Below are 24,416 nucleotides of genomic sequence, written 5' to 3'. Positions count from 1 at the left end.
AAGTTTTTCTACATAGAGAGCCGTAGATCGGCTAGAAAGTCAGACACCACAGAACCTTGCCAAAATTGGGTAGTTCGTTTCCATATCGAGAGCGCTGGGTAGTTCCGGTACGGTGTGTACTGTCCGATGGAGAGAGATACAAGTTCCTGTTTGTTTGAGAGACGGCCAACAGGAAGCCCATCGACGTTCCGAAACTTTGCCGTTGTTGCCAGCGGAGATAAGGAGGGAGACATGGCAAGCTGCCTTATCTGCTACAAAATCAGGAGACGGCCATCCGCAGCATTGGCATTTGCACCCCACCGCTTGGCTGGCGCTAGCTCTAGCTCGGGCTTCCAGAGGCGCGGAAACTTTGTCGACACACTTCTAAGACGTCCGCGCCGGCGAGCGGTTTGAAAAAGCGCGCGTTGCAGCGGCCGAGGCGCAGACCAATCGCAGCGGGGCAATCAGCTGGCGGCACCGACACAACACGGCACTGTCACTCCGCGAAACGCCCATCGCCTTTCCCGCCGTTTCTGAGCTTCAACCGACGGGAATGTCTTCGTCTGTGGCACGGTAAGTGTCGTACCGAACGTCTTCTGCTACCAGTGTAGTCAGTCAGTCGCATTTCTGCGCGATAGACACTGTTTTCGCGAAACGGGGTTCGACATAACCTCACTTTGTGTTTTGCGGACAGGCGGGCATTGGTTTGTTTCTCATGACTGGGGCCTCGCGACGTTTGCAATGCTGTTCCCGCATGAAAGTAGTGAATCTACAGAGTTTTGATGCAGTCGTTTCGGTTGGCAACACCTAACGCAATGGGCGAGCGTTTCAAAGTGTTTGGCTGTCGCAGCTGTTGGCACCCCTAGCCTCGGTGGCTCTCAGTGTTTCCCCAGAGGCGCGCCCGTTTGAGTTCGGTGGCCATCCTTAGCATGTTTTTCGCAGACAGCACCGCAAATCAAAACCGATTTTCAGAGTGAAAAGACCGGGCTGGTGGTTCGGGCAAACGCGTCGTCGTCCCACAGTGGCTTCGCGCTTCCCCGCTGCGTTGCACAGCTTTCGTTCTTCCCTTTGGCACTCTTGGCCAGCGTTCGACGAGGGATTTGGGATTTGTCCAGCCGCAAACGTGACCGTGGGGCAGAGCCATGGGCAGAGCCACCTGGCTGATTCCGATCGTTTCGCTGCTCCGTCACTGTCACACTCATGGGGCGACCCTTTGGAGTGAGAGAGAGAGACGGAGCGACAAAGTCATTCTCTTCGGAATCACCCGACAGGCGGGGCCATCGGGGACTTAAAGACCGCCACCGGGGAATGTTCCATGTGTGCTTTTCGCTGGGCACGGCGCCGCCGTGCCGTCCAGCGCCCGGCGGGGCGGGGCCGTATGGGAAAGACTTGCCAAAGCTAGCAGACCCGTGCCGCGCTAACTGCGTCTTGGCTGGAATGAAAGGGGTTCAACAACCGCCGCGCCTCGCCCCACCTCGCCACCGCCACACCTCGCCACCGCCCCGCCCCGCCTCGCGCGATGCCCGGCAAACGGGGAACGAAACCTTTTGCGACGAAGCGCGTTTTGCGCGGCGTTGGCGTTGGCGCGGTACGCCGTCCCACGTGTTGCCTGCCGACTCGTCCTGAGCACTTTGTACCGGACACACCCACACAGGCGTTGCGGGCTCGAGTGTGCGGGATCAGGTACGCGATATGCACGTGTCTGAAGTGCATGTGGAGGCCGATAAGCCCAGAGGAAGGGGCCGGTGGGCTGGGCGGTGCCGAGCGAAGCGCCCGGCGGGGTAGGCCGACCCGCAGCACTCCGGAGCTCGACGGGACTGGCGGGGCGGGCCCGCAGGCGGCAAGGCTCTCCAGAAGACCGGTGGAGGAGGCCAAAATTCTGGACACGTTTGGAGCTCCAGAGTCGCTCAACAGGACCCTAGCTCAGTGGTTCTCAACCTTAGGGTCGCGACCCCAAGTGGGGTCGCGAAAAAATTTTAAGGGGTCGCGGCGAGGTAGCTGGGGTCGTGTTTTGGGCCGATTTTAAGCAGCCACTGCGTCTGATCCGAGGCGGGCATTTTGCTCCCTCAACGGGCAATTGGTCTTTGAACCTTCCTTTAGCATGCCTTTGTTACGGAGTGTGATTATCAGTCTTAGTTTGGGAGCAGTATTGTCTCAAAGTTTACCAAAACGGTCAGAAATGTCTAAGAAAAATCGTGTTTTGGGCCGATTTTAAGCAGCCACTGCGTCTGACCCGAGGCGGTATTTCGTCCTCCTGCAACGGGCAATTGGTCTTTGGACCTTCTTTTAGCATGCCTTTGTTACGGAGTGTGATTATCAGTCTTAGTTTGGGAGCAGTATTGGCTCAAAGTTGGCCGAAACGCTCAGAAATGTCTTTGAAAAATCGTTGTGCCTGTTTTGGTCAACTTTGAGACAATACTGCTCCCAAACTAAGACTGATAATCGCATTCCGTAACAGAGGCATGCTAAAGGAAGGTCCAAAGAACAATTGCCCGTTGAGGGAGCAAAATGCCCGCCTCGGATCAGACGCAGTGGCTGCTTAAAATCGACCCAAAACATGATTTTTTAAGACATTTCTGAGCGTTTTGGTCAACTTTGAGACAATACTGCTCCCAAACTAAGACTGATAATCGCACTCCGTAACAGAGGCATGCTAAAGGAAGGTCCAAAGACCAATTGCCCGTTGAGGGAGCAAAATGCCCGCCTCGGATCAGACGCAGTGGCTGCTTAAAATCGACCCAAAACATGATTTTTTAAGACATTTCTGAGCGTTTTGGCCAACTTTGAGACAATACTGCTCCCAAACTAAGACTGATAATCGCACTCCGTAACAGAGGCATGCTAAAGGAAGGTCCAAAGACCAATTGCCCGTTGAGGGAGCAAAATGCCCGCCTCGGATCAGACGCAGTGGCATGCTAAAGGAGGGGTCCCGTGGGGTCGCGAAACTTTTCCTGGGGGTCGCGGAAATTTTTGGCTACAAATTTGGGGTCGCGAGCCGAGAAAGGTTGAGAACCGCTGCCCTAGCTGAACGTGTGACCCCACCAATAGATTCCTCGTTCAGAGAGCAATCCATTGGTGGGGTCACACGCTCGGTTCGAGTCCCATTTAGCGACGCTGGAGCTCAAAACGCGTCCGGGATTTGGACCGCCTCCACCGGTCTTCCGGCCCACTGTGCGGGCGGTCCCCGACCCTCGCCGTCTACGGGGCCGCTTTTGGTGGAAAGGATGCACCGCTGGTTAATTTGCGGGGAGTGTCTCGGCCCCAGCGCGAGCAGAGCGTGGAGAAGTGCGTCCGTCTGTCTGTCCGCCACGCCAGCCTCTGTCTCGCGAACGTCGCGCCACTGGCAACATGCTGGCAACGCCGCGGTGCCGCGGTCTGGTCGCGCAGTCTCGCGGCGTGCCTCTAATAGTGCCGCCAAGCCGCGCCAAACCAAGGGAGTGCGGGGACAGGGGACGGGACAGGGACGCGGGGCAGGCCGGCAGGCTGTGCAAGGCGGGCAAGGCGAGGTTCTGGTCTAGCTCCGCGCAGCCTGTCGCGCAGCCTGGCCCCTTTCGGGGCACCCCGTCGGCCCCGGCGGCCTATGCCGTCCCCGAGCACGTGCCCAGCCTTTCCCCCGAGGCGGCGTGGGTGAGCGGAGGGCCGCCAGGGATGGCCTGGGAGAAAGCGCGCAAAGCTGCCATTGACTGTACGCGGCCATGTCGGCCATGCAGGCCGTGCCGGCCGCCGGGCTGCAGGGCACTGCAGGGCAGGGCCCCGCGATGCACCGCCTCCGGCCGTAGACCCCGCGCGGCTGCGACGCCGAGGGGCGGGGGGCCGCGGGGGCCGCGGCGGTCGGCCGGCGGAATGCTCCGCTGCTCCTTGCTCGCCGAGGCGGAGGCGCGGAGGCATGCCTCTGCAGGCGGAGGCCAACGTCCCAATCCCGAGGTGCACCGCTTCCTGTCTCGACGAGGAAACGCAACGCGGCCCGCTCGCTCGGCCTGCTTATCCTGCTTAGCGGCGGCCCCCGCGGCCCCCGCGGCCCCTCGGTGGTTATGGCCGCGGTTGCGTCGACGGTCACAGCGCAGCCAGCGCAGCCTCGCGACGACGGACTCCTAGACGCTGAGCGACTCTCCGTGACCCACATAGTTTCCGCGCACCGACGCCATTTCATGCCTTGTTCCCTTTCAGCCGCGTCCTGCTGGGCTCTTGGCGGCGCGGGGCGAGTCTCGGGGCGAGTCTCGGGGCGAGTCTCGGGGCGAGCGGCACACTGGGCAGCAGCCCGCCGACGCGGTCCCTCTGGTCCGAGTGCCGCCACGAGGGCGCGGGCCGCGCGCCCTTAGGGCCCAGGCCGCCCAGGCCCAGAATACTGCGAGGGTGGCCACCCGGCCTCGGCCTCCCCGTCGGCCGCCACCGCGCGCTGCACCGAGCGCACCGGGGCCGCTCTAGGTAGGGCTGCATGGCTTTGCTCCCAGAACACACGCGATAACGCGATAACGCCTCCATTAATGCCCGAGTTGTCTCTCCTAATTTGTTTACGGCTGGAAAATGGGTTATCGCCGGCACTCGGCTCCCGTGTTTGTGTCGCGCGCCCTTTGCCGCCGTGTCACCGTGGCGTCACGTGTCACGCGGCGTGTCACGCGCCGCGTCACGCCGGGTCACGTTCCGAGGCGCGTGGGCCGTCGCGGGGCCGTCGCGGCGACGCGGCGCGGGACGTGCGGCGAGAGCGAATCAGTTTCCCGGCCATCAGAACCGAATCGACAAAGTGTTCCTAACGGTGTGCTTCTCGTGTCCTCTGGCAGGTGCAACGGCGAGGCGGCCCAGCCCGGCTACTCCATGGGCCCGCACACGCTCAAGGTGCCCATGGAGCTGTTCGCTCTGAACCGGCAGCGCCTGTGCGAGGCCCTGCGCCCCAGCGTCCCGGACGGCGCCGTGGTGCTGCTGCAGGGCGGCGACGACGTGCCCTTCTACTGCACCGACATCAGCTACGAGTTCAGGCAGGTGAGTGGAGTCAAGAGTGGAGGCGGCGCGCCGGCCCTTCCCCCGCCGACGCCGTCCGGTCCGGAGCGTGCTGCCAGCGCGGCCCGCCTGCCTGCCAGCCTGCCAGCCTGCCAGCCTCGTCGGCCGATAATCGCGTTATGTCACAATGTGGGTCGGTGGCTGCCAGCTCGGGCGGTCCGGCTGGCGGCGCACTTTGCCTTGATTGCCTGCCGGCTTTTGCCTGCTCCGCCGCCGTGCCGGCCGCCACCAAGCCTATGCCGAGTTTGCGGGGAAGGTCGCCGCGGAACGCTATCCGCGCTGCACACTCATTCCGAGAGTCGTTTTCGTCGCTCTGTCTCTCTCGCACTCACACGGGACGCCCCATGAGTGCGAGAGAGACAGAGCGACGAAAACGACTCTCGGAATGAGTGTGCAGCATCGTGACGCGCCGCGCCAGCTGCACTCGCGGTTTGCTGGAGCGGCTGGAGCGGCTGGAGCGGTGGGTGCAACGTCCCGGCTCAGCAGCTCGGCGTTGCCTGGCTTTGCCTGGCGTTGCCCCATCCGGGCCGCCTCGCCTCCCCCGTCCCCGCCGTCCGCGCCGTCCCCGCCTCGCCAGGAGAAATCGTGACTCATTCACCCACCGGCCCCGCCGCCTCCTGTCGTGTAAGGTGTACCGCGATTTCTCCCTTATAAGGCGAGCGCATATCGCCCCTCTCGCCGCGCGGCCGTCGCCAGGAGGGCGGGCAGGGCCGGCAGGGCCGGCAGGGCCCCGCGTGGACACGGCCGTGCCGGCGTCACAGTCACGTGACTTGCGGTCACGAGGCCGGCTGGTCGGCCGGTCGGTCTTCCCCGTGCAGCTGTTTGGCCGAGCCGCAGCACCGCGCGGTCTCACACTCGCACGCCGTTGGAAAGTTCCTCGCGCACTGCTGGCCGCCTCCTATCCGCGGATATCAGTTGCCTCGCGCCCCGCCGTCGCCGGCCTGCCCAGGGCCTGGCCTGTGTGTGCCGCGCACACGGCCCGCTGGTGACTCAGGCCTGAGCGAAGCTGGGCGAAGCTGGGCGAAGCCTGGCGACAACGGTTCCGTTGTTTGCGGCTCCACTCCGCGCGGCCGTGGGGGCCGTGGGGGCCGTGGGCTGGAATGGCTGGAATACGCCAGCCTCCCCGGCGGCTTCCATTGCCTCCACTGCAAGTCGCCGTGCCCTTTGCCTACGCCACCGCCGTTGCGTGGCTCGGCCCGCTCGGCCGTGTTGGTAAACACGGTGTGACGTGGCTGGCTCCGCGCTCCGCTCGGCCGCGCCGCCGCCGTCGTGCGAGGACCTTACCGCAACAGTCCTTGTTGACCCCGCGGGCCCCGCCGCGCCCGCCCCCGGCCCACCGACCTGATTTCTCCAATAACGCGCACGCGTGTGTGTGCATGTCGCAAGGTTAGAGGCGCGGGCGGGGCCGGCGGGCTTCTTCGCGCTGTTTCGCGCGCACCCCGGCCGACGTTGCTGCCTTGCTGCGTCGTGCACTTCCCTTCCACTTCCGCGGTCAGGCCGATGCCCTCGTTGTCCGCCTTCGCTGCCTTCGCCCCGTTCGTGTCATTGTTGTTGTCCGCGGCGTATCGAGCCTCCCTGCCCTGCCTGGCCGTTTCCGAGAGTTGGGACAAAAGGGGGACGCGCTGACCAAGTGCGAACGCGGCGCGTTTCCTGCCGCGCCGTTGCAGTGTGGCAGTCTGCCGCAGGCTGATTCCGAGAGTCGTTTTCGTCGCTCTCTCTCGTCCCTCTACGGGGCGCCCCGTTAAGTGTGAGAGAGACAGACTTTGGGAATCAGTCCACAGTGCACCCGTATCGCGACTTCATGCTGGGTGTGTCGCTGCCCTGCCCACCCCGCAGCGAGGGGCACAGACACGCTGGACCGCGGGGCACCGCGCTGCCGGACCGAGGCTGATGCCGGCTTGCCAGCTTGCTTGGCAGTGCCGCTGCGCGATGCGCTATCAATCCATCTAGTCCATCCATCTCAAGGCTGTTTGGGTTCGGCGGTTCGGCGTGGAAAGAGTGGAGCCGGCCGGTCCGGGTCGGTGCGGGTCGAGCCGCGTGGAAGGTTTTGGGCGCGCGGCGCGCACCCTTCGGGCGCCTCACGCCAAGCCTCTCGCCACGCGGCGCGACGCGGCCGGCCCGGACTCGCTGACGCGTTGCGGCTAGCGGCTAGCGCTCCCGGCCCGGGCCCCAGCGTCGCGACGCCTCGCCGCCCCGCCGCCGCGCAGACCCCCGTGACTCAGGCCGAGCCTCAGGCCGCGGCGTCCCTCCGGCGTTGTCGTCGTCCTCGGCCTGGTTGGCCTCCAGCATGATTGGCGGTCTGGCCGCCAGACGCTGGACAGGTGCAGGCAAGCAAGACTGATGCCGGGAGTCGTTTTCGGCCGCTCTGTCTCTCTCGCACTCGTGGGGCACCCCTTTAGAGTGCGAGAGAGACAGAGCGACGAAAACGACTCTCGGAATCGGTCTGCTGGCGGCAGGTGCGGCGTCGGCGTGGTGGTCGAGCACACTGTCGGGCACGTGCTGCACCACCAACAGGGCCAGCGGCATCGCAGCCACTTTCCTCCGACGGCGGCCTCTTTGCCTCGGGCAGCGCCAAAATTCGAACACAACAAAGGCGCAGGGAGTAGTGATGAAGCGCGAAGCCGATGAGACACTTGCAGTGGTGCAGCTTGCAGCGACCGCGTTTAGACCGCACCCCTTGAGGGCGCCACGCCGTCGCCGTGTGATCGCCTAGATTACTATCGGGGATTGTTGCTGCTGTTGTTGCTGTTGCAAAAGCGAGTGAATCAGTGAATGGCCCAGTGACACTGCCACTGCCAGGCCAGCGCGCGGTATCGCCCCGCGCCAGATTACAGGACGAATTAGACTCTGGGCAAATGGGTCTAGTGTTTTGTGTTTTATCGCACGCTCCGCGCGCCGCTCCGCCCTCGGCGACTTTCCCAGGCGCTCGTCTAGTCGCGTCTCGTGCGGCCGCGGCGGGTCGCGGGGTGCGTCATGTGGCAACACCTCGCAACGCCGCGCCGTGTTTTGTCGCGACAAGTGGCTTTATAAAGCGTCGCGGTGCTTGCTTTGCGCGCTTGGGCCCCGCCATGGGCCCCCGCCTTGATCGGCGGCCCGGCTCGGCCCGGCTCGGCCGCCAACAGTCAACACAACACGCCGGGCCGGTGGGCCGGGTGGGGCTGGGTGGGGCGGCCCGGGGAACTGACCTCCCCGTCGCCGTGGCCGCCGGCCGGCCGGCCCGGGCCGCCCCACCACGCACGCACCACGCCGGCCACAACACCGGCCACGTCGCAACACGACTTCGCCGAAAGAGCAGTAAAAGGGGGACAGCGACAGCGCCATGGAGCGGACGCTCGGCATTCCTGGCGGGGCGGGCGGCGGGGCGGGGCGGAACTTCAAATACTGCGAGTCACGCCGTGTTTTTCTCTGCTATCGACTCGGGGCACCGACGCCCGGACGGCCACTGACTCACGGAGGAAGTCCCCGCCGCCACGTCGCGCGGTCGCGCCCCGCCTCCACGCGCGTCCTGCCTCTGTCTCTCTCGCACCCCTTCGGCCACCTGAGCGACGCTCTGCGAGTGCGAGGGAGACAGAAAGCAGTCCTGTTGCACGATAAGCTCGTGGGCGTGGCGGCGCGGCGGCGCGTCCTGGACGCGATGCACTCCTATGCACGGCTATACTTAGGCGGGGTGGCCGAGGTGCCCGTCGACGACGCGCGCCGCAGCTGTCGCGGGGATGGGGCGCGCCGAAAGCCGCCGAGCTAACGCACACACGCACGAGCACACAGCGCTCCTTGGCGGAGCCCCGTGACACACGACGTGTTCCTCGAAGCGACGTGTGCTTGTGCTGCCCCCCGTGACGCGTCACTGTGAAAACAAGCTGCTGCCTTCGCTGCCGCCGCGCTCTTCCTGCAGGCCGGGGAGGATGTTTACACACCCCGCCGCCTCTCGGAAGTCGCAGTCGTGCCCGTTCGGATGGCCATTCGGCGCCGCCGGGCGCGGGTGTGGCGGATTCGCCCATCATCTGGCGCGTTAGGCAAAAACTCGCACTTTGACCCTGTAGGTAGGCAACTTTGGCGACCACCCCGTCCCCCCTGAACCCGTCTCTGCATTCGCTCTTGTTGCCCATCTCCCCCCGGGGGCCTCCCTGCGAGGTAGGCAAACCCGCCACACTGCGGCGTCGCTGGCGAGGCAGGGGCTGCCTACCCGCCAGGCGCGCTGGCTGCTTGACGTGCCCGTGCCCGCCCCGTGCCCTGCCCCGTGCCCTGCCCCGTGCCTGCCCCGTGCCGCCCCGTGCGCTGCCCGGCGTGCCGCCCTCTCCACCGAGGCGGCAGCCGGCCCGTATTTCCATTTCGGGCCACGCGGCCGCACGCGGCACGGAGCGCGACTGTGACCGCGGCACCGCGGCGGATGGAGGTCGTTGGGGACGCGGCCGGCGCGGCCCTAGGCGGCAGACGCGGCTCGCAGCGCCGTTTTCGTCTGACGCAAGGGATGGGATTGGGGGGGGGGGGGCCTCATGCCGGCGCGTTATGGAATGTTTTGCGCCGAGCCTCGCCGAGCACGTGGAGGTGTCGTTACGGCCTGAGGCTCCGCCGGCCAATGCAGTGCGAGCTGCGACTCTGCGAGCGCTTTGATGGCCTCTGTCACGACTCGTGATCCGGCCCAGGCTCGGGCTGGCCAGGGCAGACAGGCAGAAAAATCTGCCGGGGCCTTCGGGTTTGGGACCAGTAACGTCACAAATTTGGTCAAAGAGTGACTGAATCCCCGAAAGTGGCCGTTTTCGCTGATTTTGGGCGGCCACTGCGTCCGATCTAGTTGCGGCCAACGGCCTACCTCGACGCCCTAGTATTCTTAAGACCCTACTCTTTCATGCCCTGTATCGGGAAGACGTTGACCACAATGATTTTGGCTTTGACCGCAGCGATTTTCCGACCAAGTTGGTCAAAAAGTGGTCAAATCTCGGAAATTTGCTGATTTTGCTGACTTTGGGTGGCCACTGTGTCCAATCTAGTCGCCGTAAAAGGCCTCCCCCGACGTCCTAGTATTCTTAAGACCCTACTCTTTCATGCCCTGTATCGGGAAGACGTTGACCACAACGATTTTGGCTTTGACCGCAGCGATTTTCCGACCAAATTGGTCAAAAAGTGGTCGAATCTCGGAAATTTGCTGATTTTGCTGACTTTGGGTGGCCACTGTGTCCAATCTAGTCGCCGTAAAAGGCCTCCCCCGACGTCCTAGTATTCTTAAGACCCTACTCTTTCATGCCCTGTATCGGGAAGACGTTGACCACAACGATTTTGGCTTTGACCGCAACGATTTTCCGACCAAGTTGGTCAAAAAGTGGTCGAATCTCGGAAATTTGCTGATTTTGCTGACTTTGGGTGGCCACTGTGTCCAATCTAGTCGCCGTAAAAGGCCTCCCCCGACGTCCTAGTATTCTTAAGACCCTACTCTTTCATGCCCTGTATCGGGAAGACGTTGACCACAACGATTTTGGCTTTGACCGCAGCGATTTTCCGACCAAATTGGTCAAAAAGTGGTCGAATCTCGGAAATTTGCTGATTTTGCTGAACTGTCTCTCGGAATCAGCCTGCAGCCAGCCAGCCAACCCTCGCGGCACCGAGCTGCATTGTTATTGTTTTCGCGGCCGGCTCGCTGTGCTGCTGCAGCAGCGTGCTGTTGGCGACGACGCTTGTTTGGCCGTCTGGAACGTCGCGGCGTGGCGTGCGGGCGCGCGGGCCGCGTGCGCACGACAGCTAAACTTAGCGCGCGGCGGTGCCTGGCTGCGCCTCCAAAACACGGCCGCCCTGCGCTGCGCTCGCCGCGAGGTCGCTGCTTTCCTTTGTGCGGCCCGGGAGTTGCAGCCTGCACTGCACTGCGCTGTCTGGGCCAGTGCAGGAGCGCAGCGCAGCCCCCTGATGGATGGTGTTGCAAAACGGCGAGAAAGCGTCGTGTCTGGCGGCGCGGCCGCACCGGCCGGCTCTTTACGCACGCGCCCTGCGCGCGGCTTGTTTTGACGCGGCGCGCTCCACGCGGCACGCAGGACGCGTGAGTCAGAGTCGGGCCGGTCGAACCGCGGTGCGCGGTCACCGCAGACACGCGTTGGCGTCGCGGGGCGTCGCGCCGGAAGAGGTAGGCACGCCACGCCGCGGCACGCCTGGCACGCCACGCCACGCCTCCTCGCCGTCGGCGCCCACGTCGCCATCTGCTGGGTGGCCTGCCAGGCCGGCGTCCGCGAGAGCACGCCCTGGAGAGCGCCGTGACGGCCGTTAAGCTGGCCCTGCAGTGTGATTCCGAGAGCCGTTTTCGTCGCTCTGTCCCCCTCGCACCTTACGGGACGCCCTATGAGTGCCAGAGAGACAGAGCGACGAAAACGACTCTCGGAATCAGTCTGCTGGCGCCGGTTGCTGCAACGGCCAGACTGACTGACTGACTGACACTGGCTGGACTTGAAGCTGGCATTGAGCGGATGACTGGCGTTGCCTCAGGCCGACCTTTGCATGCACTTTCTGCCTTCGGTCTGCCAGGCTCTGCCCCCACACTGTACCCGGACTGTTCGCACGACGCTCACTCGGGCCGAGACCTACTTTCCCCGCAAACTAGCCATAGAGCGGCGCGCGCAGATTTTCGCCAGCTCACCGCACGGCCGGCCGACCGGCGCATAGACTCCGAACAGCGTTCTCATCGCGCTGTAAACCGCTCGCTAATTTTCTGTACCGAGAATTCGAACAATATGAATGTGACCCGACCAGGCGGGGCCAGGCGGTCATCGATTGCACTGTTTTCCCATGGCATAGCGAGCGCAGCGCGCTGCGTTGTGAATGTTTCATTGCAGCCCCGTCGACCCGCCCGTCTTCCACGGGCCCAGCTGGAGGAAGCACGCAACTCGGTGTGCATGGCTGAGGTTTTTTGCGTCGATTTTTCGAGATTGTCCCGTTTCAAAGCCGGATAAACTCCAGCAGACTTCGACGAACCGAACGTGTGACCCCACCAATGGATTCCTCGTTCGGAGAGCAATCCATTGGTGGGGTCACACGTTCGATTCGAGGCCTGTTTAGCGACTCTGGAGCTCAAAACGCGCCTAGAGTTTCGGCCGCCTCCACCGGTCTTCTGGCCCACTGTGCGCTGGCGGTGCGTGCGCTGTCTGTATGTGGGTCTGGCGGTCGTTGCGGCAGACTAGTCGCGCCGCGTCACCGGTTTCCACGTGACCGCGCAGCGCAATGCACACTGTAGTACCGTTTTTCTGCGCGGGTCGTCCAGTTTGCGTGCGGCCGACGGCGAAAATAGAGCGGAATGGAGAAGGGCGGCGCGCGCCCAATGCGCGCATCGACCCTGGCGCGCCCTGGCGGTGGAAGTGACGCCGGCTATTCACGACGCGAGGACGAGGTTGACGAGGTGCTGCAGCGGCAGCCTGAGTCGTTTTCGTCGCTCTGTCTCTCTCGCACCCATAGGGCGCGCCCGATGAGTGCGAGAGAGACAGAGCGGCGAGGCAGGGCCTCCGACGCCTCGAGACCGGCCCGCAGAGAGAAGGGCACTGCAGTGTAGCCTCGGCCCGGCTCCACTTTGAGGGCGTGGATGACTCATCGGCGTCCTGCCCACAGCGCGTCGCGTCTGGAACTCCAGTGCCGGACGCGAACTAGGCCGGCGGGGCGGCCACGGACAGCAGGTCCCGTACGGAACAGCCGCGGCTAGCCGGCGCGTGCTCCTGGCTTGCCTGTCGACCAATCGGGGAGCTCCGTTTCCAATGCGGCTGCCGGCAGCACCTCGTCAACCTGCCGGCGCAGTGGTCGTGTGGCGATCCGATATCCGATGCGCCCGTTTAGCCGCAGTGTTCGGACCGCCGCCGGCAGGATTGGAATGGAAGCCATATGGCCGTCTAAGTGTGTACCCGCCAGCCTGCCGGCTTGGCTGTACTGTGTTCAGGGTGAAAGTGAGTCAACCGCCCGCTCTGGCTCGGCTCGGCTCGGCTCGGCTCACCCTTTCGCTCGGCTGGCTCGGCTGCGCCCGCGGCTCGACTCGGCAGACCAAAGACCGCAAGGACCGCGCCGAGGGCCGAGGGGCAGATGCACCTGTCACGGAGCAACGGGCGTAGCCATGGGCGCAGCGGGCCGGGTTACCCTTTGCGGCACGCCCCATCGGGCGTGGGGGCCCCCCCGCCCCGCCCCCCCCGCCCCGCCCCGCCCCGCCCCGCCCCGCCCCGCCCCGCCCCGCCGCGGTGCCGGGTTACACTAGCAGCCACGCCCCCCGCGTCGCCGCAAGTGCACTCACCCACCGGGGTCGGATTTAGCCCAGAGCCGCGCGGCCGGCGCTTGCAGTGGGGGTGCACGGCGACGCGGTGCAGCGGGTGCAGCGCGGTGCGTGGCAGTGTGGGCGCCGCACCGCGAAAGGGCGTCGTGATGAAGTGGCCGCTGTGCTGGCATGGCGTGTCGCGAGGTCGCTACACTGTGGACACACGACAGGACCGCCGTATCGCCGCGCGCCGCCCGGGGCACTTACGGCGTGGTGGGGCACCGCCGGCACCGGCAGGCACTAGTGTGCCATGGCCTCGATGTCGACTCAATCACATCGACCAGTCTGAATGACCCGGCCAGCCTGCTGCCGCGCTGACTGGTTCCGAGAGTCGTTTTTGTCGCTCTGTCGCTCTCGCACTCAAAGAACAACCCCGTAGGCGCGACAGAGACAGCGACGAAAACGACTCTCGGAATGAGTCTGCAGTGGCGGCCATCGGCGGCCATCGGCGTAGCAGCAGCCTTGGTGCCCATTCATTCCCGGAGTCCTGCGTGGCGGATGCTCGGCACGCGGCACGCCAGGGTACCGGTTCTCAATGAAGGCTGCGGACTGATTCCGAGAGTCGCTCTCGTCGCTCTGTCTCTCTCGCACCCATGAGGGGCGCCCCATGAGTGCGAGATAGACAGAGCGACGGAATCGGAATCGGTCTGCTGGCGAGCTCGTGACGTCGGCATCCTCGTTACCGCCGCGGCCGCCGCGAGACACACATGCGGGGCAGCGGTTTATGCCTCGCCCTTTTCGGGAGAGGAAGAGGAAGGGGGACTTTGGAGCACGGCCAGGCACGGGCGGCGGGAAGTTCAGGCGAGGTTGTAAAGGTGACCCAAAAGGGAGCGCGGTGCCGTGGCCCGGCTGGTACTTTGGGGGCACTGGATCGCTCGAGCAGCAGCGCGAGCGGCGCCCACGGCCGGGTGCGTCCTCTCTCTCCGTGAGTGCCGCTGACAGGTGTTGTGCCCCGCCGCCACGACGCCGTACCGCGCCTCGCCCCGCCCCGCCGCGCCCCGCCGCGTAGAATGCCCGCCAATGATAAATCGGTCCGCGTACTCCTATTTCCGTTGTGCCCGCCGTGCGTGTCTAGGGGCGTGGCGGGGCGGGGCGGGGCGGGGTAGCCAGGGCCGCGCGTTGGCAGCACTGGCCGCCTTGTCGCCGGTCCGCTCTGTCAACCCCAGAATTGGCAGCAGGGAGGTTGTGAAGAAGTCGTCACGAGGACGTGCCAGGCCGCCAGGCGTGCCACCTTTCCAGCCGGAAATTAGTGTCGCGGCGGGGACAGCAGACTCCGAGAGTCTGCCTCTCTCGCACTCACGGGGCGTTCCGTAGAGGTGCGAGAGTGGCAGAGCGACGAAAGCGACTCTCGGAATCAGCCTGCACAGCCGGAGCACAGCGAGCGAAGAGAAAAGAGAGGGGCTGCAAGTGCCGCCGCCACGGGGTGCATGTGCGAAAACTCGTCCGCGTCCGCTGTGTGCGGAAACTTGCAACTTCACCCGCAGGCCGTGGTCCAGGGCGGAGTGCGGCTCGCGGTGACAGCTGCCGAGCGATTCAGAAGAGTCGCTCTGTCTCTCTCGCACTCATGGCGCTCTCCGTGAGGGTGCGAGAGAGACAGAGCGACCGCTCGGCTGCCTCGACGCCCCCACCCCCGGGGCTCCGCTTTTAGAACGCGGTCCGGGTCCGTGTCGTCTGCACGTGCGTGGCGCGCGTATCTGGCGGCGGCAGCGGCGCCGCGGCCGCGAGGGTGGCGAGTTGCGTGGCTGTGGTCCGGCCCGCCCCGCCCCGCCCCGCCCCGCCTTCGCCACCTGATATGCGGGGGCCGCTGGGTGGCGGGGCGGGGCGGGGCGGGGCGTCGAGCCGAGGGCGGGCCGCACAGGGGTTCATTGTTCAGGGGATGAGGCATATTTTTAACCGCGCGCAGCTAGCGGCACCGCGGAGCCTAGACGCCGCCGCCGTCCCCCACCCACCCCGACAGTCCGACACGGTCCGACAGCCCGGCGCGAACCGGGAACCCCCGCGGAGAAGAGGAGAGCACCGCCGCCACCTTCACGTGACTCGCGTCTCGCGGGGAGGGACGAGAGAAGAGGGTCTTCGGGGAGCGGCGCGTCGAAATAGACCGGCCGGCGCCCGGCACGCGGTGGATGTGCCACGCTTGGCGCGCAATGCCGGGCAATGCCAGGACAGGCGCACCGTCCCCGTCGTGGACCCTCGGCTGGATCCACACTGCAAACCCTTGCCGTCGGGCTGCGCTATGCTCTGCCCATCCTCCGCGACGTGCTCGCCCCGTCTCCGAAAGGATGCTCGCCTGCAGACTGATGCAGAGAGTCGTTTTCGTCACTCTGTCTCCCTCTCACTCACAGGGCGTCCCGTAAAGGTGTGAGAGAGACGGAGCCACGAAAACGACCCTCTGAATCTGTCTGCGGCTTCGGCTTGCGCTTTGTGTAGCCTTGCGTGCTCTACTTACTGCCGCAGTGCTTTGATGGCATCGGCGCGGCTGGCTGGCTGCCTGCCTGCCTGCCTGCCTGCCTGCCTGCCTGGCTTTTGGCAAGTCTCCCCGCGCTTCATCTCCGTCTGAGAATAGACAAGTGTGACAAAGGGAAAGGGGTCGCAGGCAGTCGCAGGTGGGCGGCGTTGGCGGCGGCGGAGTCGCGGGTTCGAGCCCCAGCCGGTGCCGGAGAAAAACGGGGCGCGCGGGGGGCGAGGCGGAGGGCCCCGATGGCCAATTTAACTTTGCTTAAAGCCATCTTGATGCAGACGCGGCGCGGCGGCGCGGCGGCGCTGGGCGGGGCGGCTATTCTGGGCGGAGTTGACGGAAACGGCGGGGAAGGGCGAAGGGAGGGGGAAGGGCAGGGCGTCGGTCGGCTTGTCTCGCCTGCTTACGCGCGAGAACGGCCGCCGCCGAAGAAGAGCGGAAAAGAAGGCGCAAAATTTTGCAAGCTCGACTCGAAACCGGGCGTCGATTTTAGCCGGCCTGCCCTGGTCTAGCACTGCCAGCACCGCCGAGGGGGTTGGCGTGCCGTTACGTAAAAGGGTCTCAAGCGCTGCTGGCCGTTCGCCCTCCATTTTCCAAGTCGCACCGACTACTCTGTATGGGGTGTGCACGGCCTCCTCCGCTACTTTGCGCCCTTGCTCGCGCACCGGCGGCACGGCCGTGCGCGTGGGTTTCCATCCCGGCCAAATGAGGTTTTCCTTCCGCCACGCCGACCCCGTCCACTTGGGGCACGGCCTTCACGCCCTCCTGACGGCGCGCCCCCCGAGGACCCGCCCCGCCCCGCGCCGCCACCACGCCGCCGGCCGGTACCGGGGGTGGGTCGGTGGGTCGCGTTGCGTGGTTCGTGTCGAGGCGCGCGGATCAAGGGAGGGCGAGGCCTATTCTAAAAGCGACCTCCCTCGGTGGGGCCGACCAGGCCCGACGGGGAGGACGGGCAGGCAGGCCGACGTGCCCCTGGGCGTTATACAACCCGCCGCACGCGACGCGCCCCACAGCCCCTCGGCCCCCACGGCCCCATGCAATAATGACAACGAGGCCGGATTACTCGTCATCGCCGTGGCCACGCGGCCCACCACGCGGCCCGCCACGCGGCCCACCACGCGGCCCACCATGCCCAGGGCCTGGGCGCTGTGACCGCTATGCGACTATGTAATGCGCACGCGGCACAGTGGGCCAGAGGCGGCCAAAACTCTGGACGCGTTTTGAGCTCCAGAGTCGCTATAGGCAGTGTGGTCGCGGTCTGAGGCAAATGGATGGAATTTCTCCTCCGCAACGGTCGGTCGTCCTTCCTCCCTGCCGCGCGGTGAGGCAAGCGGCAAACCTAAGCCGCCACCTTTTGACGCGACTCCAATTGGCGGGCCGAGACAAGGGCCGGTGGGGGGGAGGGGTCTAGGAAGGACTGGCACGCCGGGGCCGGGGCCGGGGCACCGCGGGCCACGGGGCACAGGTGTCGCAGAGAGGGCGGCGGCGCGTTGAACCCGGCGGTGTCCTCGAAAAAGGCAGCCCCCCAGCCCCCTAGGGGTGGCCCGCGGCCGAGCCCGGGGCCCCCCGTGTATCCGGATACCGGGCAGGACGATGAACGTTGCCTTTTCACCCCCCCTCTCTCTGCCGAGCCGTTCCGATGCCGAGCGAGCCCTGCGCGAGGCTTCAGCCTGGGGTAGGCCGTTCCGTTACACAAGCGGCCACCGCGGTACAGCCTACCTCCCAGGCGCTCCCCAACTTATTACTACTGCTATTGCCATTGCTATTGCTATTGCTATTGCCATAGCTATTGGTATTGCCATAGCTATTGCCATTGCTATTGATGTCTGGACCACAAATAATCGCCTCTGAGGCCCGACAGGCCACGCCGCTGGCACACCAAACGTGATGAATCGTCCGTTCCCATTTAGAGGGACGGTTTATCTCGGCTGCTCCCCGTTGTTTCGCGACTCATCATGTTTGCTGACTCCCCCCAAACGGCTTGCTTGGTTGCAGGAGTCGTTCTTCCAGTGGCTGTGCGGCGTGCAGGAGCAGGGCTGCCTGGTGGCGCTGCGGGTGCGCGACGGCCGCTGCGTCGTGTTCGTCCCCCGGCTGCCCTCCGAGTACGCCGTGTGGATGGGCCGCCTGCGCGCGCCCGACGAGTTCAAGGCCAAGTACGCCGTGGAGCAGGTCAACTACGTGGACGAGGTGAGTGCGAGGCGACGGGGAGGGGCTCGCTCGAGGGGGTATCAACGAGGTGCTTTCATTTTTTTTCAATAATTTTTGAGGTCTATTTCGAATGCCACAACTCTCCCGCCCCTGCTACAAATCCCAAAGCGTACAATCATTGATAAATTCGCAATTTTATATTAGTTTAAAAAATTTAAATTTTGATTATTTTTTTTTCCTTGCGTGCGTACTATGATTTTTCCCAGTGAGCCGGAGGGGCCCTTTCGGGGGTAACTTTGGCAAGCGGCGCGGAGTAGGCCCCTAGTCCAGGCCCTAAATGTTGCGGCCGTGGCGGGGCTGGGGGAAGGGGTTGAGGGTGTAGGGGTGGGCGTTCGGCCTTGACGCCATCTCAGCAGAAAGGGAAGGCGCACCGAGCGGGGCGGGGCGGGGCGGGGCGGGGCGGGGCGTTGGTTCTATTTGAGCGCCCTCGACCTTGCCTGCCGCACGGCACTCTCCCCTACCGGACCCGCTGTATAAATCAGCAATTCCCACAGACACACACAAACACACACACCTACACACACAGACACAAACGCACAGACCGAAGCCCGGCCGGCAGATGTATACAGCGGGGCCCGGCGGGCTCCCTTCCCCAAACAGTGGTGTAAATCGGGCGGCCCGTTGATTTGATGCGACGAGTGTGTGTGTGTGTGTGAGTGTGTGGGCGGGGTATCGCTCGCAGGCGAAGCAAGGCGGGGCACAGCCTGGCATAGCCCGGCGAAGCCAAGGACGCGCGGGGTTGCGCGCGTGTAGCTAGCCTCTTCCCGCTCCGCCGCTCGGCATCATCATCATCATCATCTTCTTGATGGTGGTGGTGGTGGTGGTGGTCGGCGCGTGGAATCGCTCGATCGTGCAGAGCGCCTGGAGGGTAGGCCGTACCGTTGGGCTCGGCAGTGTAGCGGCGCCGCGCCAGGCGTTTTTTCCTCAGCCCTCGAGCACCCTGGACATCTGTCTGTCTGTGTTGTCTGTCTCTTTCTGTCTGTCTCTTTCCTGTCTGTCTGTCTGTCTCTTTCTGTCAGTTGGTCCGGAGGAGCTCCGTATCGTACCCCTGCGTCGGTTAACCCGTGCCTGGCGGGGCCGCTTGCCCGCTCGGCCACTTCCTGCGGGGCGGGGCGACAGGGGGTTGAAATGAATCGTAATGATCCTCCTGATGGTCGTCTCGTCGTCGACCTGGGCGGGCCTGGCGGCCTGGCCTGACGGCCGGGGGCGTCGCCTCATGTTTAAGTGATGCAGGGCCGGACGGCATTGATCCGGCTGAACAGTTCTGGAGCCGCGCGGGAAGTGAAGTGTGTCCTCTCTCTCTCCTCCCACCCCCCCTCTCTCTCTCTCGCTCTCTCTCTCCCGCATTCCCGCACTCGGACACGTGCCACGCCGCTAGTCTGCGCGGCCCGGCGTCGTAGTGCGCAAAAGCCTTGCCAAGAAAAAGAGACGTAAAAAAAAACTGCAAAGACCTCGTGGAAAAAATGTGTCGTCCACCTGGTCTGGTCGCGCGTGCTTGGTGTGCGCGGGTGTAGACACACACACACACGCGCGGACACAGCCACACCCACGCCCTCACACTGACACACTGCGAGCACGCGTGGCGTGTGGCGTGGTGTGCTGTAGCGGAAAAGTTGGGGAGCAACGGCGCAGCTGACTGATTCCGAGAGTCGTTTTCGTCGCTCTGTCTCTCTCTCGCACCTGTACGGGACGCCCCATAGGTGCGAGAGAGACTGAGCGACCAAAACGACTCTCGGAATCAGTCTGCAGTGGCTCCCGCCGCGTATTACATACCGCAGCCCACGACCGTTTGGCAACTTGCTGGTGATTTGACTATCTGGGGGGGCGCCTCGGTCACGGTGGCGTGGTGGGCCACTGGTGGGCCACTGGTGGCGTGGTCGGGCGGCACTGCGTACCCGTCGGGCCGTCACCCGCCGCAATCAAAATGTGGCCGCGATACGATACGACCGGATGCCGCCGGCCGCTTGAGAGTCAGACTCGTTTTCGTTTCTTTTTTGCGCTCGGTTCCGTATATTTGAAAAGGACAAAGTTGACTTTGGTTAGTCGTAGTCGCGCCACTGTACTGTTCGGCTGTTTCTGCAGCAGACTGATTCCGAGAATCGGTTTCGTCGCTCTGTCTCTCTCGCACCCATGGGGCGTCCCGTACAGGTGCGAGAGAGACAGAGCGACGAGAACGACTTTTGGAATCGGTGGGGTGTTTCGACGCGCGGCGCGCACGTCGCCACTGTTTACCCGGCTAAGTGGAGCGGGGCTGCGTCGGCGTGTCGCCGGCGTGTCGTCGGCAGCCTCTGACGGACAGGGCCTCCCCCTGGGGGGCCTCCCCCTGGGCCCCGCGGCCCCGGCCGGCCGGATGACCGGACACCACCGGGACTGGCGCCAGTGCGGGCCCGCATAGCAAAACGCAAACTGTAGTACAAATTGGAAAATTCTTATTCAATTTGGGCCCGTGTACCAGAGAACCTGTACAAATCGGAAAATTCCCTTGGGAATTCTTTCGTGTCACTGTTTGGTTAATTTACGATCGTTTCTTGCGCCACCACGGAACGCTCTGTGAGTGAGAGAGACGAAACGCCTCTCGGAATGAGACGGCTGCCAGTGCAGTGGCATGGCCGGCCGGGAAGTGGGTCGTAGGGCCGCACCTGTTGGTATTTGGACGGGGGTCTGATTCCACCAAGCGTCGCTCTGTCTCTCTCGCACTCATGGGGCGTCCCGTAGGGGTGCGAGAGAGACAGAGCGACGAAGACACCGTTCGGAACGAGCCTGCAGGCAGGGCCAAGGCAGGGCCGCGCGATGCGAGGTACCGACTAGCGGCGTGATCGCGACCTGCTGCTGTGGCCTAGTTCCTAGTTCCTGCCGCTGCATGGCTCTGCCGCTCTGCCGCTCTGCCTCGCTGTGCCGCCGACCTCGCTGGCCGAAGCGTCGAAGCTTTGTTTACGGGCCGCTGGCTGGCTGGCTGGCTTGCTGGCTCACTGCTAGCGCCGCCGGCCGAGCCGTTGGAGCGGCAATCCCGTTCACCTGCCCCCTTTTTTCTGCGCTAGTGTTTATTTTTCACGTCAGTCTTCTTTCGCAATCCCCCGTCGAGGACCCGCCTTCCGGCCTCTGGGTGTTCGCGATCGATGCTGGCTGAACCGGGACTGGGTTGACCCGCGAATAGCGGCCGTTGTCTTTGGCGAGTCTCCGAGAGCCTCCGCTCCGCAGCGCCTGTACCGAGTGAGCGGAGCCACGCCCTGCACGTCAGGCTCGCCGTCAGGCCGTCACATGGTCGACCCCGTCCGTCAGCTGACACGGCCTCGTGACGAGACGGGGGCGTCGCGGCGGCCGTCACGGCCTGGCGTCGGCGGGGCGTCGTCGGCCGGAAGGCACGGCCGCGAGGCACGCCGTGATGCAACGCCAAGGATGCCGTCGACGCGCCGCGCCGATAGGCCGCGCCCCCGATGGCGCCTCGCCGTCGTCGTCGTCTTCCTCGACTCTCGGCGGCGGCCGCGGCGGCCCGGTTCTGGTGCGCACTTCGCGGCCGCGGTGCGACAGTGCGACGCGCCCAATACATAAAGTGCACTAGCTGCTCGCTGCGCTGCCGGCGATGGCGGCCGATAGCGCACTCTGGCCGTGAGTCTGAGTCCGTGAGGACGCCGTTAATCACGTCCCGGACGGCCCCACGTGACGCTGTCTCTGTCACGCGGCCGCCGCGTGACGGCCGTCGCGCAACGCCCGCCGCCCTGCTGCTGGTCGTGCTGATCGTGCTGCTCCTCGTCGGTGTAACCAACACGCGCCACGCCCGCCCCCCGCTGGTGCCGCCCCTGAAAAATCAATCGTCGCCCCCGGGGCCTCAAGGTCGTCCCGCCCGGCAGGAGGGGGAGGCGGGAGGCACGCACACGCAGTGCGTGGCAGCGCGGGGTGGAGGCTGCCTGGGGCTGCACACTGTTCTCGAGCAGAGCGTTGGCCACTCTGTCTCCCCCGCACTCGGGGGTCGTTCCGTAGGAGTGCGAGGGAGACAGAGCGACGAAGCAGTCTGCTGCGGCGATGCCTGCAAGGTGGGGGCACGGCGACGGGGGTCTTGGCGACGGCGGCGCCGCTAGCCCCGACGACGTCGACGACGACCCCACTGACTTTCCACTTCCCGTCTAGGGCAGGCCGGCCGGCCGGGCAGCCGCCGCCGTCCTGGAGAGAAAGTCCAAGTCTGCATGTTGCCGGCGGCATGCCGCACGTCCCCACTCCAGGCCCACTCCAGTTCCAGCCGCCCCGATCCGCGTCCCAATTGTCGCCGGAATGAGGGAAATCCGGTGGAAATTGACGCTGGCGGCGCGACGCGGCATCCGCGGGGCCTGCCCGGGCCTCTAGGCCTGCCGCGGATGCCCCCCCCCCTCTCGAGCCGCGCCATGGTCGAGAGAGCGGCGCGGCGGCCGCGGCTCGCCAGTGGGGGGCCGCGAGGTCTGCCAGTGCGTCTGTTTAGGTTGGCCCCGCGCGGCTCGCAGCCCTCGCAGTGGCTCGGCGGCTCCGCGGTGCTGCGCGGTTGGCGCCATGGTACAGCGAGGCTCGCGGGGCCCGGGGCCGGCCGTGCGTTTGTTGTGGGCCGCGGCAGCCGCGGCTCGAGCAGCCTAGGGAAGTGAAGCCGAGTAAAGCCCCTCCGAAGGGGCATAGGGCAGCCCGGCAGGCCGACGGCAGTGGGGCGAAGTGGAGCACGAGGCCTGGAGCCCAGGACGACGACGACGGTACAGTGTAGTCTGGCCGAGAGCAGCAATTAGCACACAGTGTTAAGCTTGCAAACTCCACCCGTTCGAAGCACCTGCCGCGAACTGTACACAGCCTTTGGAGATACCCGCGCGCGCTCCACCTATCTGAAACACGACCCAACAAGACTTGTGTGCACTTCGTAGCCAATCTTCAAAGCCTGTCTTTCTGCCAAAGCACGTCGTAGCCTCTGCGACGCCGGGACCGGGGCCGGGGCGCGCCGGTCGTGTGTGTACACTGTGGATTGTGTACCCTGGCGTGTGACATTGATGTACGTAACGGAGTCACGACGTCTAACTTTTTATTTAGCCCGACGGGGAGGAGAGGGCCGAGCGGGGCGCCACTTCGACGACGGCCGAGTGAAGCCCGTCCCTCGGCCTGCACCGCGTCAACTGCTCTGTGAAATGGTGTGCGGTTGGGACACGCCGCCGGTGACTCGCGGCGGGGCGGGGCGGGGCGGGGCGGCAGAACCTGAATCGGACACATTATCAATTCGTGGGGAATCACCCCGTTTTCTGAGTGACCTTTGGCGCTTGGACCTCGGCGCAGCACGCATTGACGTCGGCGACCCTGAAGACCTTCGCGGCCACGACGTGGCGGTGACGGTGGCGCGGTTCGGCGCGCGCGACGCAAAACGCCGCATTTTATACATTGGCGTGTTTGGAAGCAGTGGACGGGCCGCACAGGGCTTAGCGGCTAGCCCAGCTCGGCGGTCAAGGTGTCACGGTATGGCGCAGAGCGAAGTCTGTGCTGCACGTCCGTAGCTTGCAAAGGTTTGCGGGAATGCCCAGAGTCGCAGACAAATCGGCATTTTTCTGCCGAATGCATCATTTTCCGGCCGCAGAGCATTTTTCCGCCGGCGCGCGCGCGTAATCCAGTGGCGAAATGCCATAATCTGGCGCCACTCTCGCGCCCACGATGCTGCGCACTGTCGAGAAAACGATAAAACCGACACGGAGGAATTTGACGCGGGTACAGTGTATATCGGCGCCATTTGTTATCATTTTTCATTAATTTTTTTTTGGTCTGTCGCTATCTGGCGTCGTAATACTCAGCGCGTGGCGATACGCGGAGGCCGATAGCGAGCGGGGAGCCGATACGGTGAAAAGCCCTTGTTTAAGGGCGACGAAAAACGAGGTTGCAATTGTCGCAACCTCATCCATCATTCCTTGGAAGACCTACGCCACTGTGAAGAGGTGGTGGGATGGGCTCTTTGGCGTGGCAGATAGCCACCAAAGGGAGGCGAGAAGCCATACTTCGCCCCTAAGGGGAAGTGCCACTTTGCCCCCTCTGGATCCGCCCCTGCTGGCCGCCATCGTCGGCGTGGTCGATGGGCCGTGGGGCGCTGCTACGCTGCAGGTCGTCCATTTTGAATGGCGGCCGAGTGGGGAAGTGGGGGTCTTGGAGTCCCTCCGGTTCACCTTCTGTTCTCCTTGGCGCTTCCGGCGGCCACACCCTGGCCTGCGGCCTGGTGGTGTCGGGGTCGATAGGGGCGCCGGGCCGCCTCGCTCTGCAGACTGATGCCGAGAGTCGTTTTCGTCGCTCTGTCTCTCTCGCGCTCATGGGGCGTCCCGTGTGGGTGCGAGAGAGATAGAGCGACGGAATGGACTCTCGGAATGAGTCTGCTGGCCTCGCTCGCCGACGCGATGCCCGCGTCCTCCTGTCCTGGCCCTCCTGGTCCTGTGGGGGCGCTCGTTTGCCTCCGCGCCACTTTGTTGCATCAGTCGCGTTGTGCTTATCAACCCCCTCGAGACGCAGGACCACAGTGGACCCCCCGCCCCGCCC

The 24,416-nt window shown here is 64.7% G+C and overlaps 1 protein-coding gene across 1 annotated transcript in view; it reads left to right on the top strand.

Moving 5' to 3' along the window:
• Positions 1 to 241: 241 nt before the first annotated feature.
• The window catches only part of LOC117642700 (xaa-Pro dipeptidase), a 37,783-nt gene continuing 13,608 nt past the window's right edge, over positions 242 to 24,416 (top strand). The window contains exons 1-3 of the mRNA XM_034381151.1: positions 242 to 552; positions 4,758 to 4,956; positions 17,691 to 17,882. Coding sequence (XP_034237042.1) covers positions 533 to 552; positions 4,758 to 4,956; positions 17,691 to 17,882 — 411 coding nt within the window. The 5' untranslated portion in view covers positions 242 to 532. The remainder of the gene's footprint in view (positions 553 to 4,757; positions 4,957 to 17,690; positions 17,883 to 24,416) is intronic.

This window comes from Thrips palmi, unplaced genomic scaffold (assembly GCF_012932325.1).
Source record: "Thrips palmi isolate BJ-2018 unplaced genomic scaffold, TpBJ-2018v1 HiC_scaffold_16, whole genome shotgun sequence".
Classification (NCBI taxonomy): domain Eukaryota; kingdom Metazoa; phylum Arthropoda; class Insecta; order Thysanoptera; family Thripidae; genus Thrips; species Thrips palmi.
Note: the sequence above shows the minus strand (reverse complement) of the source record. Positions and strands in the feature narration are given on the sequence as shown.